Source organism: Vigna angularis, chromosome 5, assembly GCF_016808095.1.
Source record: "Vigna angularis cultivar LongXiaoDou No.4 chromosome 5, ASM1680809v1, whole genome shotgun sequence".
NCBI lineage: Eukaryota > Viridiplantae > Streptophyta > Magnoliopsida > Fabales > Fabaceae > Vigna > Vigna angularis.
The window spans coordinates 19,425,477-19,439,024 of record NC_068974.1 but is presented as its reverse complement, the minus strand read 5'-3'; the positions used below and the strand labels follow the sequence as shown (position 1 = coordinate 19,439,024).

The following is a 13,548-nucleotide window of genomic DNA, read 5'->3' as shown; positions in this document are numbered from 1 at the left end:
TACCGTCAAAGCGGTATATTATCGTCCGCCCATTTCATCATCTACGTCATAGGCCCGGACGCCCATTTTAACACTTGAAACCCGTGGGATTACATCACCAATGACTAATAGGGACGATTGAGTACGACAGAGACGGGTGCCCATGTCACACGGTATGAACACATCCCAAGGCCGGCCGCCCAATGACTAGATCTGTGACAATGGCCGGCCATGCTGCTAATTATCTTGGCTTAATGAGAATCGTCTTGGTTTAAGGTAAGTAGAGTTTAGAAGCTATTGGGCTGTCATGGGCCGTGATTAACTTCTCACTAATCCCAAGCCCATAGCGAAAACTATAAATACAAGTTCAGGGTGAGTGGTAGATAGGTTAAATTGAATGCACATTTATTACTATCCCTAAGAAAAGCCATTGCTCTGAAACTGACTTTGGCATCAGAGAATCTTCTGCAGGTCTCCACCCCTCAGGATCAAGAAGGGAACTAAGACTTGAAGAGAAGATCAGCCATCGGAGCTCGGTAGCAGGAGAATTGGGAGATTTGGAATAGCACAGCCCTACACATCTGAAACATTTAGCGCCCACCGTGGGGCCGTGTGATTTTAAAGACCCAATGGTGACCACGAGAAACATGAGCATGGACGACCCTATGGAGATGATCAGAGTCCTACATCAAAAAATGGATGAGATGCAGCAACGTCACGAGGGCGAGTTGGCGGCGGGAAAGGCCGATTGTGAAGCCCGGATAGCCCGGGAGGTTGGAAGGGTAGATGGAGGAGAGGAGCGAGCGAAGGATAAAGGAAAGGCGGCGGCGGAAGAACGTACGCCTCAAGATACCGAGTGTGATAGAACTTGGAGGCCTACCGGGTCAGAGGCGGAGGGAAGCAAAGCTAAATCGATGCATGCGGAGAGCGCTGCCGAAGATGGACGAATGGTAGTGAAATCGGAGCCCTCGTCCACTTTGCTACTTCCCTTCACCCAAAACATAATGGATGTCCAAATCTCGGAACAATTTGTGTCTCCGCAATTCAAAATGTATAATGGGACGACCGACCCCGAGGCCCACATCAAAACGTTCTCGAATGCAATGGCATTCCGAACGGGCAATGATGCCATTTGGTGCCGAGCGTTCTCGCTCTCATTGGAGGACGAGGCATTGGAATGGTTCAACACCCTCCTTCCTAATTCCATAGAGAATTTCGCTGGACTAAAACAGCTGTTCATTAAACAATTCGCGGCCAATAGTACCCAAGACTTGACCGTTTTCGAATTGGTTACCCTCAAGTAGGGGAAGGAAGAAACGCTGCGGGCGTTCATGGATAGGTATCAGAAGACCGTCCGGCGCGTGAAGAGCCTGACGCCAGAGCTCGCCCTCCACTACATCCTACCGGCCCTCAAGCCGGGGCCGTTCAAGGATAGCGTCTGCAGACAAGCACCCAAGACGATGGAAGAGCTGAGAGAGCGGGCGACAGATGAAATAAGGGTGGAGGAGATGAAGCTCTCGTACAAAAGGGAGAGCCAGGAGGTAAGGGGAGAAAGGGCGGACGGTGGCAAGCCCAGTTCCTCAGCAGGAAAACCGTCCGGTCCTAAACATAAAGAGCAGCGAAGAGGACCCCGCTTCCAGCAGTACACCCCCCTGAACGCCCCACGGGAGAAAATCCTCCGGGAGGCATTAAGTGCAGATTTGATCCCAGAGCCCGCGGGTCGCCCAACTCCGAAAGATGCCGACGGGAGCAAGCACTGCGCTTACCACAAAAATATGGGTCACACCACCGAGGAGTGCGTGACCCTCAAGGATAAGATAGAAGAGCTCATCCGGGCGGGAAAGCTCAAGAAATACGTCCGTGGAGAGCGCCCACCAAAACCAGTCGATCGGCCTGCCCAGCGATCGGCTTACCGTTCAGATACGCCGAGGAATTCAGGGACTGAGCGACCTCGCTCAGAGCGACGACCTAGCCGAAGCCGCAGCCGAAGTCGAGAACGCCCCCTGCGGGGGCACATCAACACCATTTCTGGAGGACTTGCGGGAGGAGGGTCGTCCTCCTCCGCTCGTAAGCGCCACGTACGAGCCCTCCAGTCAGTACACTTGGTTGACCAACCACGTCGCACCATGCCGGACATCACTTTCTCGGACGAAGACTTCCATGCGCCCGACCCTGACCAGGACGACCCGATGGTCATAACCGCCGAAATAGCGCGATACTGAGTCAGCAAAGTTTTGGTGGACCAAGGAAGTTCGGTCAACATCCTCTATTGGAAGACCTTCCTGCAGATGGACATTTCAGAAGATCTCGTGGTCCCCTATGATGTGCAGATCGTGGGATTTGCAGGGGAGAGGGTCGATACTCGGGGATACGTGGAGTTAAGGACGAGGCTGGGAACCGGACGTTCTAGTGAGGAGAAGAGGGTTCGATATCTGCTGGTCGAGGCTAACACCTCATACAATGCTTTGCTCGGACGGCCGTGCTTGAACGCGTTCGGAGCGATCGTATCTACACCCCACCTCACCATGAAATACCCCTCCGAGAAAGGAACCATATGCACGGTCCGGGCGAACCAGAAGACGGCTCGGGAGTGCTATGCGGCGGGTTTGAAGTTGCATACCCGGCCGATGAAGAGGCGGGCGGTCGGCTCTGAGGTGGCCATGGCTGACCTCGACCCAAGAACGAATACCGAGGACCGCCTAAAACCTATGGGAGAAACCCAACCTATCTTGATAGGGAGGGAACCCACTCAGACTACCCGCATCGCCAGGGAGCTCAACCCTGGGATGGAAAAGGAGTTAAGGGCGCTCCTATGGAAGAACCGGGACCTATTTGCGTGGACGGCGGCCAATATGCCGGGGATTCATCCCGCGATAATGTGTCATAAGCTCTCGCTCTTTAAAGACGCCCGTCCGGTTGCCCAGAAAAACCGCAGGGTGGGCGAAGAAAAGCAAAGGGCCGTGGAGGAGGAGGTGGGGAAATTAAGAGAAGCTGGCTTTGTTCGGGAAGTCACTTATACCACGTGGTTAGCCAATGTGGTCATGGTGAAGAAAGCCAGCGGAAAATGGCGCATGTGCACCGACTACACCGACTTGAACAAAGCCTGCCCAAAAGACTCCCACCCCCTACCCAGCATAGACGCCCTAGTGGACGGCGCCTCTGGGCATCGAGTATTAAGCTTCTTGGATGCATACTCCGGGTATAACCAGATACCCATGTACGGGCCGGACGTCGAAAAGACGGCGTTCATCACAGAGAAGGCTAACTTCTGTTACGAGGTAATGCCGTTCGGCCTGAAGAACGCAGGGGCGACATACCAGCGCCTAATGGACAGGATCTTCCGGGAGCAGATAGGTCGGGGTATGGAGGTATATGTGGACGACATGGTCGTCCGGTCCTCGGATCAAGAGGCGCACATCAGGGACCTGGAAGAGGTGTTTCGCCAAGTGAGGAAGTTCGGCATCCGTTTAAACCCCGCCAAGTGCACATTTGGGGTCGCCGCCGGAAAGTTCCTTGGCTTCATGCTGACATCCCGGGGAATCGAGGCCAATCCGGACAAATGCGAGGCGATACTGCAAATGCAAAGCCCGGCCAGCCTTAAGGAGGTCCAAAGACTTATCGGGCGCCTTACCGCCCTGTCGCGGTTTATTCCAAGGCTGGCCGAAAGGGTAAGACCGATCTTGCGCAAACTGAAGAAAGGGGCCGGCCCGGTGTGGACGACGAGTGTGAGCGAGCGTTTCAAGATGTCAAAACCATCCTCGTCAACCCGTCGGTCATGAATCGCCCGGTACCGGGAGGGGATTTGCACATTTTCCTGGGGGTATCAGAGACGGCCATTAGCGCCGTGTTGATGCAAGAACGGCCTCAGCCGAGACTAATTTATTTCGTGAGCCGCACGCTCCTGGACGTAGAAACCCGATACCAACGGGTAGAGAAGGTGGCGTTGGCCTTGTTGAACGCGTCCCGAAGACTCCGCCCTTACTTCCAAAGCCATCAAGTGGTCGTCAGAACCAACTTCCCTATATCCAAAATCATAAGAAAGCCGGATTTAGCCGGACGAATGGTGGCGTGGGCGGTGGAGCTGTCAGAGTTCGGCTTGCGTTACGAGCCTAGAGGGTCGGTCAAAGGCCAACACTTAGCAGATTTTGCGACCGAGCTACCCTCCTCCGGTCAAGACGAGTGGAGCCTATACGTCGATGGAGCGTCCGGCAGGACGGTCAGCGGGGCCGGCATCGTCCTGGAAGGCCCTAACGGATTCTTACTGGAACTTGAAGCCCTGGTGGCCGGCCTTGAACTTGCAAAGGACATGGGGGCAAAAAGGATTACCTGCCGCACAGATTCGGAACTGGTGGTCGGCCAAATGAATGGCACCTTCCAAGTCCGGGAGGAGCGACTGCTACGATACTTCCAGCGAGCAACGGAGCTAACAAGAACGTTCGATAAGGTCGCCATACAGCACATCCCCAGGGAACAAAACACAAGGGCCGACCTACTATCCAAGCTTAGTTCGGGAAGAGAAATAGGACAGTTGACCACTGTCGTGCGGCAAGTTCTACTCCAACCTTCAGTGGAGTGTTCGGTAGTGTCCGACGGGGGGAAAGATTGGCGGACAGAAATTAAAGAAATCATGACCCGCCAGGACGAGGGACGGACGGTAGGACCAAGCGATGCCAAGAAGGTCGCTCGTTACCTCATGGTGGGGGACGACTTATACCGGAGAGGATTTTCCTCCCCCCTCCTCAAGTGCTTGGGGGAGGCGGAGACGCATTACGTTATGGACGAGCTTCACAATGGCATTTGTGGTCTCCATACAGGTTGGCGGACGTTAAATGCCCGGTTACTCAGAGCCGGATATTATTGGCCAACCATGGAGGCAGATACAAAGGCGTTCGTCCAAAAATGCATCAGTTGTCAAGCGCACGCTAACAACACCCACTTACCCCCTCACGTCCTGCATTCAATCACATCCCCCTGACCGTTCGCCCAATGGGGTATGGACATCGTAGGACCGTTCTCCGTGGGGCGAGCCCAGAAGAAGTTCCTCCTGGTGGCGGTGGATTATTTCACCAAGTGGGTAGAAGCCGAGCCCCTGGCAACCATCACGGCCGCCCAAGTCCAGAAGTTTTGCTGGAAGTTGATATGCCGCTTCGGCCTCCCTCGCTCTGTCATCACGGATAACGGCCGACAGTTCATTGACAAAAAACTCGCTGAATTTTTTAAAAGGCTGGGGATCAAGCATGTCACCAGCTCGGTCGAACACCCTCAGACGAATGGGCAAGCAGAAGCAATGAATAAGACCGTGGTCGCGGAGTTGAAGCGACGGTTAGGAGAGAGGAAGGGGGCGTGGGTTGACGAGCTACCCGAAGTCCTATGGGCATATCGGTGCACGCCTCACGGAACCACCGGGGAAACTCCCTTCTACCTAGCCTATGGTACTGATGCCATGTTACAAGTCGAACTGGGAGAACCGTCATTGAGGCGACAGGTTCAAGACCTACAGCTAAACGAGCAAGAGCTGAGGATTGAGTTAGATTCCCTAGACGAACGGCGAGACCGAGCGGCTTTGAGGGCCGAAGCATGTAAGCGCATGGTTGAAAGAAAATACAACTCCAAAGTCCGGCCAAGGAGCTTCCAGGAGGGGGATCTGGTATGGAGAAAAGCTGGTGACGCCCGCCGAATCCCAGCACATGGAAAATTGGCTGCCATATGGGAGGGGTCGTTCCGAATAATGGAAGCACTAGGAAACGGGGCGTACAGACTACAACGACCGGACGGACGTCCCATCCTTAATACGTGGAATGCCACACATCTAAAATTTTATTTTAGTTAATTTTCATGATTTGATGTCATGTACTGTTATTTCCAATGAATAAATGACAGGATGCTTCTTTTCTCACACAAATGTAGCTTCATCCCATCAAGACCAAGTTGGCGAAGAGTCTTCCACCGGGAACCACTCTCAACTTGGCCATATAACTACCGTCCGCCCCATAAAGACCAAGTTGGTGAAAAAGAGTGTTCTACCAAGAACAACTCTCAACTTGGTTGGGCCATGAACAAAAGCGGCGTCCGCATAAAACCAAGTTGGTGAAAAAGAGTGTTCTACCAAGAACAACTCTCGACTTGGTTGGGCCATGAACAAAAGCGGCGTCCGCCCATAAAACCAAGTTGGTGAAAAAGAGTGTTCTACCAAGAACAACTCTCGACTTGGTTGGGCCATGAACAAAAGAGGCGTCCGCCCATAAAACCAAGTTGGTGAAAAAGAGTGTTCTACCAAGAACAACTCTCGACTTGGTTGGGCCATGAACAAAAGCGGCGTCCGCCCATAAAACCAAGTTGGTGAAAAAGAGTGTTCTACCAAAAGAGACACCTGGCGAAGGGCTTTGTTAAAGCCTTCCTCGTGTTCAAACACGATCGTTGACTCCAACGCAGTAATCTTCTCTTTGGCTTTGGCAACATCCAGGGTGAGGGCCTCATTTGCCTTAACGCGCTCGGCCTCGGCATCCCTCAGGCGGGTAACCTCCGCCTTCAGCTGGCGTCCTTCCTCGGCCAGACGTTCTTGCTCTTCCCGGGCGGCTGCCAGACCTTCAGCGGCCTCCCTCTTGGACTTCTCAAGATCGGCCTCCAGCTGCTCAATCTTTTGGTCATAATCGTCCCGAGTTAGGAGCATCTGCTCCATTGTCAGCTGGAGGGAGGCCGAATTCTTCTTCTCCGCGTCCAGTGCGGCCTGAACCTCTGCCAATCCCGGACGATCGGCAAACTCCTTCAAATACCACGCCAAGGCGGACGTCCGGGTGGACATCTCCAACATGGCATTCGTCAGCTCCAATTTAGTGAGAGGCTCGATGAGCGCCCGTTGGGAGGAGCTCATATGGAACTTAGCTCGATCGCTCATGCTGAACGCCGGACTGAAGATGCCGCTCGGCAAGGGAACGGTCGGGACCCTCTCCCGATCTTTCTCTTTGTCTTTGCCCTTGCGGGCCTTCTTTGATGCGGATCGAGACGAGGAGCCCTCCTTGTCTTTGCGTCCCTCAGCAGCAGGATCCTTTCTTTTACGGATCAAGGGAGCAACAGAGGCGGTGGCAGCCTCAGACGACGGATCCACGTGGATGGCCGCCAAATCTGGCTGGGGGTCGGGACCCGACGCCTTGACGCCCGAACCTCCGGTCTGATCAACTGGAGGGACTCCTGCCTTCTGAGCTAGGCGCACAGGCAGGAGGCGACCGCCCGAGGAAGGACGTCCTGCAGGAGGCGAACGCGCCATGGTAGGAACACTCGTCGGCCGGACTGTTGACGAGCTCGCCCCAGTTTTCTTCTGGGAGGCCATAAAGTTGGATTGGCGGGGGATAGGAGTCGTCATGAGCTCTGAGAAGAAACAAAACAATTCAGAAAAGTTAACGTTAGTATACTAAAGGTAAAAAAGACCCAATATAATAATACCATACCGAACGCCTTTTGTCTACAATCCTCAAGACTAAGGCATTCGACCAAGTATCGAGCGGAAATCCGGCGGGGAAGGGCATTGATGGTACGCACGGCCTCTAAGTCGGATGCTGTTAAGGCCCCTACAGAAATCGCCTTTATTCGCTGGGGATTTCTCGTCCAGTAAAAGGGGAACAACGGTTTCCCATCAGCATCATGGAATTCATGGCGGCCGGTTGCGTCAATTATTATTTTGAAATAGTACTGCTTGAAGTTCTTGAAAGAATCAGAGAACGGACGAAACAACGCCCTCTCCCTAACTGAGGTAAAGGAGACCCATCCACCGCTGGGGGCCGGCCGAACTTCAAAAAAGTGGAAAAACACTGGGATAGTGGGAGTAACCCCCACTGCTAAACACATGGCCAAAAATGCTTGAACGGCCGCCTAGGAGTTAGGATGCAGCTGGGTGGGAGCCACATTGACCTCTCGAAGGACGGCCATCTAGAACTTGGTAAAAGGCACCCGAAGATGGAGATGGGTGAAGAAGGTCAAGTACACATAGAAGAAGTCATCCGGACTTGCTCTCTTTCCATAATAAATCCTTTCATTTCTCAAACTGACTCCCGCCCGAATCAATCGGGAATCTTCTACGTCCCGGACAATGTGGGTCCGACCGACCCTCCGCTCCAAATCTTGACGAAAAGGATAGGCGGAAGTAAACAGGCTAGGAACGTAGGGAGCCCCTTCGCTCACCACCACCCCTTGACCGTCCGGCTCGAAAGGAGAGCCGTCTACACGGATGCCGCCCTTAAGCAAGAACATGGGCACGCCATGAAATATCTGATCGCCCATAATGACTGGCACTTCTGGATCCGCCCTAGAAGACCCAACAACCTCCTCCAAAAAATGAGAAGAAACCGAGCTTGGAGAATCGTCGCCACTCCTTGCCGCCCCTCCCCGGACTCCGCCCGAAGACTCAGAACCTGACTCGATAGAAATAACGGCCATTTATTACCTGAGGGAAAAGAAATTTGAAATCTTGAATGATGGAGGCAAGTGAAAATGACAACGTCCCATCCCCTATTTATAGGAGAAGTTTAGTAACCGTTGGACGCATCCTCGCCGTCCAGATTTGGCACGACCAATGCTCCAGATACGAAGACGCTTCCCCTTCCGCCAGTAGGAGGGCACCATGTATGCTTCCCACCTAAAGTCCAACTATAAAAGCCCACAGGACACGGCCCAAACGCGGACTACTAGCCCAAATCCACGCCACACTTGAAATCCTAAGTCCACTACGTGAACTAGGACTTGGGGGGCTTGTATACCAGCGAGGGGCGGGCGCCCTAAGGAAGGACGCCCATTTCAACAATTACCGTCAAAGCGGTATATTACCGTCCGCCCATTTCATCATCCAAGTCATAGGCCCGGACGCCCATTTTAACACTTGAAACCCGTGGGATTACATCACCAATGACTAATAGGGACGGTTGAGTACGACAGAGGCGGGCGCCCATGTCACACGGTATGAACACATCCCAAGGCCGGCCGCCCAATGACTAGATCTGTGACAATGGCCGGCCATGCTGCTAATCATCTTGGCTTAATGAGAATCGTCTTGGTTTAAGGTAAGTAGAGTTTAGAAGGTATTGGGCTGTCATGGGCCGTGATTAACTTCTCACTAATCTCAAGCCCATAGCGAAAACTATAAATACAAGTCCAGGGTGAGTGGTAGATAGGTTAAATTGAGTGCACATTTATTACTATCCCTAAGAAAAGCCATTGCTCTGAAACTGACTTTGGCATCGGAGAATCTTCTACAGGTCTCCACCCCTCAAGATCAAGAAGGGAACTAAGACTTGAAGAGAAGATCAGCCATCGGAGCTCGGTAGTAGGAGAATTGGGAGATTTGGAATAACACAGCCCTACACGTCCGAAACATCATCTTTTGTTGTTATAGCTAGAAAAACTAAGCAGCAAATTTATACAATAAGACTAATGTAGTTAATTTTCTAATCTTTTACGAAAACTCATGCATAATACATAAATGCATGAACTATACTCTTTTATGCTAGAAGGAAGAACAATTTATATATTACTTGAACTTTGAGGAACCAAGTCAAAATGTAATGTTAGATTTAAGACGATAATACCCTAGTTAGGTTATAAAGTGATGTGAATAAATATTAGTTTTCATCTAAGTCTTAGATAACATTAGCATGCATAAAACTTACGTTTCATGTTCATTAAGAAGAAAGCTCAAACAATAAAACTCATATTAAAGCTATCATATACATGATAGAATCCTCTAAGAATGTTGCAATAAGAGCATTAACTGCGTGTGAATGTTTCCATTTATTCACTTTGTTTATTTTTTATTTTTTGCAGAGAATGTTCATAAATAAAAACTATCCTTTTGTCTAAACGATTTCATGCCTAAAGTCAAGCTACATTAAAAACCAATCACTTTGAGCCACTTGCTACTTGAAACAACTTATTATTTTTGCATAATAGGGAAGTGACAATGGCAGAAAAGTGTCAGATTTGTTGCTTAAGGAAAATAAACAAGTTGGATTAACGATAAAAGAAACCAATTAGGTGAAATTCATTTAATGCAATTTTAATGCAACTCTCATCTTAATGAATGCATCCACTTGAATGTTCTACATATACTTCTCTAGACATTGCATATGCAACATAAAAATATTCACATAAAAGAAACTTAATATTATTATGAATGTAATGGCGAAAGCATACATATTTTATTTTCTTTAATATCAAATATAATTTTTTTCATCAAGTTTTAAATCATAATTGAATAAATGTTAAGTAGTTATATAAAAGACTAAATATAATTAAATTTTATAACAACTAGATCTATTATTTTTATAATGTTGAAAGAAAAAATATTTTGGGCGTGAACTTGATGAATATCTATATACTGTCTAAGTTTAAATTTGATGTAAAGAAATATTTGATGAGTCATACGAAAAAATAAAAAGATTGAAGTGTTAAATGATGAAGATATCGAGAAATGACTTCAATAACAAATGGGATGCTCAAGAAGATAAGACAGAAGTATCTAATCGTAACAAATCTTTTTGTGATACCTATTAAATAGAAGTTGGTCATATACATAAAGAATTTGCAAAACATTTACAAAAACTCATTATGTGCATAATCTTTTCTTTTTTATTGTTTAAAACTTCTAGTTCTTAAGAAACAGTTAGACAACTAGTATAAAATAACAATTTAATTATACATCATTCACATTTGTGTGGAGCTAGATTCTATATAAGGAATGCTTTTATTTTATATCTACTTAACAGAGTATGAAGTTATGTAAAAACAACTTTATTGTTGCATAGTTTGGAAAAAAATTATGAACTTAATTAAAAGAATTATTGTATACTTATTACTAAACTCGAGTTGATAATATGAAGATATTTTATGTAATCGTGTAACTCAGATGTGATAATGACAAAAATACTTATAAACATTTAATAGTTTAGTGAAATCATTTATGTATAATATATGACCAAGATCATCTCGGATTGGATAAAGTAGTATCATGTTGACAAGAACGTCTTAGTCAAAGTTAATAAGGATAAACAAAACTATCATTTAATGCACCTACCTGACTTGATGTCAAAGTGTTTTTTGTAGGTACACTCTTTCTCAGATTGGGACAACATCAAAACTTGTGAATATCTTAAAGTATCTAGAAGCAGAGGAAGAGTATTTTGGTTGAAGATTGAAAGAGTGTAGAGATGAGCTTCTTGTGGAGTTTTTGCAGTTTGATTTCAGCTCTATAAGAACATTTGACACCCACTATTGGGTTGATATACACTCCTTGAAGAAAAAACTTATGGTGTGGCTAATGGAAAAGAAGTCAACAACATCTCAAGTGAAATTGGCCATGCGGTTAGAGATGCAGAAAGAGTTTTTTGAATTAAAAAAGGAGAGTGCATGGGTGATGGAAGTGTTAAGAGAGGAAAATGTGAGAATAAAGAGAAAGGTGGAATAGGTAGAACATGAAAAAAGCCAACGCATCACCACCCCAACACAACATACAACATCTTGCCTTGACTTATTGATGGAAGCCTGCCTAGGCTTGGAACTCGCAGGTAGCAACTCCAAACAACAAGCATTGATGGTGCAGCATAATGAATGAAGATGAGTGGTGTTTTGGTGTGTTCTTAATGGAAGGAGTGTGTGTAGAGACCTCTCAGCTCAGAAGGCCTTCCTACTATGGAAGGAAGCTAGAGGAAAGGGTAGAGAAAGTGAAGAGAAAGGAAGCATGCATATTATGATGGAAACCTAATTAGGCAAGCCATCCAAAGGAGTACTAACTCATGCTAAGGCTAGGAAAAGGAAGTTGAAGAAGAACTTTTAAAGACTCTTTCTTGATTTTCTTTCTCTATGTTTTAGAAGGATTTCTCTTTTAATACTATATGGTTGTTTTGTTTTTTTTTTTTGTAGGATACAATAAAGCCAGGAACCATGGACCAGCCAACCCGAATTTTGGAAGCTTTTCAAGTTGGCAGCATTGGTAGCCTCAACGCCAGTCATGTTCCGTTGAACGCCAGGGGAGCTGCATACTACATGTTTTTGATGCATTTTTCATGTGACCCAGCATGCCTTCCGTGATCCAACTAGCTTGGCCTCCAAGATCGATTTTCATTTAAATTTTGGAGGGAATTTGGACCATATTTGAGGCCCCTCTTCACCTATAAATAAGAGGGCCTCTCCATTGTATATTTTCACTTTTGAGCTTTAGTGAAATGCTGCAGAATTTGATTCCAACCCTATATGCTCTTGAGTCACTCTTTCTCTTCACTTTCTCTACCCTTTCCTCTAGCTTCCTTCCATAGTAGGAAGGCCTTCTAAGCTGAGAGGTCTCTACATACACTCCTTCCATTAAAAACACACCAAAACACCACTCATCTTCATTCATTCCGCTGCACCATCAATGCTTGCTGTTTGGAGTTGCTACTTACGAGTTCCAAGTCTAGGTAGGCTTCCATCAAGTGGTATCATGAGCTTAGGTCGTCCACACACCAAGAGCTAAGCTATTTCATCCATTGTCCTTTCCAATTCTGTATTCTGTTTTGCATTCTGTCCAGATTATTCTTCCAGCAATGTTTTAGTTTTTTTTATTCTGTTCTTCTTAATTTGGTGTGTTTAATCATTGTTTGGTGTGCTTCCATTCTGTTATCATGTTTATCCTTTATTTTAAACGATGAATTTGGTGTGGTTGAGTCATTTCTAGCTTTAATTTTCAAATTCAGTAGTGTCTTAGTCTTGTGCACTTTATAGTTGCAGTTTTCATTTTGTCTCTGTTTGGTTTTCATTTCTACTGGTTTATTTCGTTTTTGCTTGAGTTCAAATGCTAGACAAGCTATATATCTACCAATAAAGGCAATGAAGACTTGTTCTAGCCTTGGTGATACAAGCTGAAGCACTCAAAAGCAAATCTAATTTTCAATACTGTTTCAATTCTCATGCAGAATTTTTATTCTGGTTTAAGTTGTTAAATCTGTTCCAACTGTTTTCCATTGAAGTCGAAGTTGGGTACAACATTGTTTAGTGTTGTTGGAGCTTGCTAAAGGTGTAGCAAACCATAATAAGCAATGAAATGCAATATGCATAGCTTGGTTGCTCAAAATCCTTAGCATCTCACTGTTTCAGCTTTATTCTAGCTTTTCACCGTGCTAAAATTTTGTTGTTTGGTCTAATTCCTGTTTGGTCATGTTAAGCTTTCCAATTCTAGCTTAGATCAATGCATTTACACTTCCTTAAGTCAATTTGATCACTGTTCCAGCTTTTGATTCTATTAAAACTTATTTTGGTGGTTAGTTGGTGTATTTTACTACATGTTTGGCTATTGCAAGGTCTGATTTCACTTGGTGTTGTTTCTTTGCTATTTAAAAGCTTGAACAAGTTTAAATTGATGTTTGAAAGTTGCTAGCACAATTCATTTGGTCAAATTTTAGCCTATATGCAGATTTGCCTATTAATCCATCACATTTTGAGTTGAATTGGAAGTGAACCAGTGATTTTGAGTTTTCAACAGTTTCTGAGTTGTTTAAGAGTTTGAACACACTTAAAATCATAAAGCAAAGTTGTTTGGTCACTCACATGAGC

General features: G+C 46.8%; 2 protein-coding genes across 2 annotated transcripts; both read left to right on the top strand.

Annotated features, from left to right (window-relative positions):
• Window positions 1-1,310: 1,310 nt before the first annotated feature.
• LOC128196669 (uncharacterized) lies at window positions 1,311-2,201 on the top strand. The gene has a single exon (XM_052878166.1). The coding sequence runs from the start codon at window positions 1,311-1,313 to the stop codon at window positions 2,199-2,201; it is 891 nt and encodes a 296-aa protein (XP_052734126.1).
• A 1,553-nt stretch (window positions 2,202-3,754) lies between these two features.
• LOC108339241 (uncharacterized) lies at window positions 3,755-4,954 on the top strand. The gene has a single exon (XM_017576381.1). It carries the CDS (start codon window positions 3,755-3,757, stop codon window positions 4,952-4,954), a length of 1,200 nt encoding a protein of 399 aa, XP_017431870.1.
• Window positions 4,955-13,548: the final 8,594 nt, after the last annotated feature.

Bases quoted from the DNA above. Each gene is read 5' to 3' on its own strand.
- LOC128196669 (XM_052878166.1), top strand. From the start codon at position 1,311: ATGGATAGGTATCAGAAGACCGTCCGGCGCGTGAAGAGCCTGACGCCA.
- LOC108339241 (XM_017576381.1), top strand. From the start codon at position 3,755: ATGAATCGCCCGGTACCGGGAGGGGATTTGCACATTTTCCTGGGGGTA.